This window comes from Nematolebias whitei, chromosome 21 (assembly GCF_014905685.2).
Source record: "Nematolebias whitei isolate Nwh7 chromosome 21, NemWhi1, whole genome shotgun sequence".
NCBI lineage: Eukaryota > Metazoa > Chordata > Actinopteri > Cyprinodontiformes > Rivulidae > Nematolebias > Nematolebias whitei.
In genome coordinates, this window is record NC_056518.1 from 31,583,277 (window position 1) to 31,585,351 (window position 2,075).

The 2,075-nt window shown below is 47.5% G+C and overlaps 1 protein-coding gene across 1 annotated transcript in view; it reads right to left on the minus strand.

Moving 5' to 3' along the window:
- The window catches only part of trip11 (thyroid hormone receptor interactor 11), a 25,346-nt gene that overhangs the window by 18,602 nt on the left and 4,669 nt on the right, over positions 1-2,075 (minus strand). Inside the window, exons 3-4 of the mRNA XM_037694605.1 lie at positions 1,163-1,273; positions 768-1,070 (exon numbers count right to left, since the gene is read on the minus strand). Of these exons, the coding sequence (XP_037550533.1) occupies positions 768-1,070; positions 1,163-1,273 (414 nt within the window). The remainder of the gene's footprint in view (positions 1-767; positions 1,071-1,162; positions 1,274-2,075) is intronic.

Here is a 2,075-nt window from a genome sequence, read left to right on the forward strand (position 1 = left end):
CAGAACATGAAGACCCAGGAGGCTCCATGATGGACAGAACATGAAGAAGACCCAGGAGGCTCCATGATGGACAGAACATGAAGACCCAGGAGGCTCCATGATGGACAGAACATAAAGATCCAGGAGGCTCCATAATGGACAGAACATGAAGACACAGGAGGCTCCATGATGGACAGAACATGAAGAAGACCCAGGAGGCACCATGATGGACAGAACATGAAGATCCAGGAGGCTCCATGATGGACAGAACATGAAGAAGACCCAGGAGGCACCATGATGGACAGAACATGAAGAAGACCCAGTCGTCTTGGAGCGGTCATCTCCAACAACACTTCTGTCAGCCCGTTTCTTTGTGTCATCATTACAGATTTTATGGTCGTGTTTGGTTCAAGTTGTTGGTCTTCGTGACTGGACGGCTCGTTACAACATCTGGGGAGAACTTCCTGTCAGAAGCACCTTTAGAAATAGATGTAGTTAGTAAGTGTTTCACCTGCTGCACCTGTCCACTCATGAGCAATAACCAGATGAAACAAAGTTCAAACCACTGAATGTCCCACAGTGACAAGTTTGAAGGGGATTCCTGCGTCTGATTTGACTTTTATTAAACAAATAACTGGACACACCTGTTCAGGTATTTGAACACACCTGCTGTTTGCATCGTCAGGTTGAAGGTTTTATAGAACGTCCTGTGTGTCGCTGCGTTCACTGACGGAGGCTTTGATCTCAGTCTGAGCAGAGAAGCTGACCGTTGACGGTGAGAACCTCACCTGAGACATTCTCCTCCAGTGGGCCAGCTCCGCCTCCAGGCGCAGGACTTCCGTGGACAGTCGGTTGATTTCCTGCTGCGACCAAAGAACGTCGCTGATGTCGATTTCGTCGCCGTGATAGCCCCGATGAGATGCTGAGGACCGGGTCAGGAAGGTGGAGGGCGAGGAGGAGGTGGAGGTCAGGGAAGCAGTGGTGACGGGCAGAACTGCAGCAGAACCAGAGGTGGACTGGGCCGACTGCTGCAGCTTCTGCACCTCTTCTTGGAGTCCGCTCTCCCGAGCTTTGAGGTGACTGATTTCCACCTGGAGGACAAAATAAACCTGTAACGTTTACCTGAACCCCCCCCCCGGTCTACAGAGACGTCTGCTGGGTCAAAGTGTGACGATGAACGTACGTCTCTCTGGTGCAGCAGAGTCCTGTAGTCTGCAGACTGCTGCTTGATCTGGATCTCCGAGGCCTCCAGCTTCTCCTCCAGCTCTGCATGAAGCCTTTTCAACCTGTCACACTGCAACAAACACACCGTCACATGCAAGAAAAACTCTGTGCTGTCCTACAGACTCATGTGTGAGGTCATGGCGGTGGGAGGAGCCAATCTACCTGAAGGAAGGTTACAACAACCCGTCGTCTTATTGTCCTTTAATAAGCCAAACAGTTTTTATTAGTCAGAGTTGTGACATCAGTCAGAGCACGGAGGATGGAAGAAGGTAAAAGTGTTGAGCCGAACAAACTGAACAGATGTTGGAGAAGAGCCCGCTCATCGTCTGACAGAAGACAGACGAACAGAACCAACGTTTCATGGAGCACTTTACAGGGTTTAGCAAAGCTTTCATTTATTTTGTGCTACATTTAAGAGCCAGACGTCAATAAAGTTGCATAAAACTGAAAAGCAGCATCTTCTCCAGAGGATATTTTTTATAGAGAGAACAGAAATACAGAACATGTGATTTATAAAACTGTAGGAACTTCATTCACAGATGTTGGTCCTTCAGTACAAGGCTTTTATTAAATATTGAGCAGCTGTGTCCGACATAATTTAAAGAAATAAACTGTTCCTTTAAGTCAGACCTGTCAGACGAGGTCGACTTTCATTTACCCTCAGTCTTTTCTGTTAATCGTTAAAGTTATTACGAGCATCACTGCAGGAAACACCAAGAACATCTGGTTTGACTAAAGATACATTCACACACCCCCCCACCCCCGACTTCATTTAACATCTGTTAACAGACAACCTTCCAGGTTTCTATACAATCCGGGTTTCTGTACAATCCGGGTTTCTATACAATCCGGGTTTCTATACAATCCGGGTT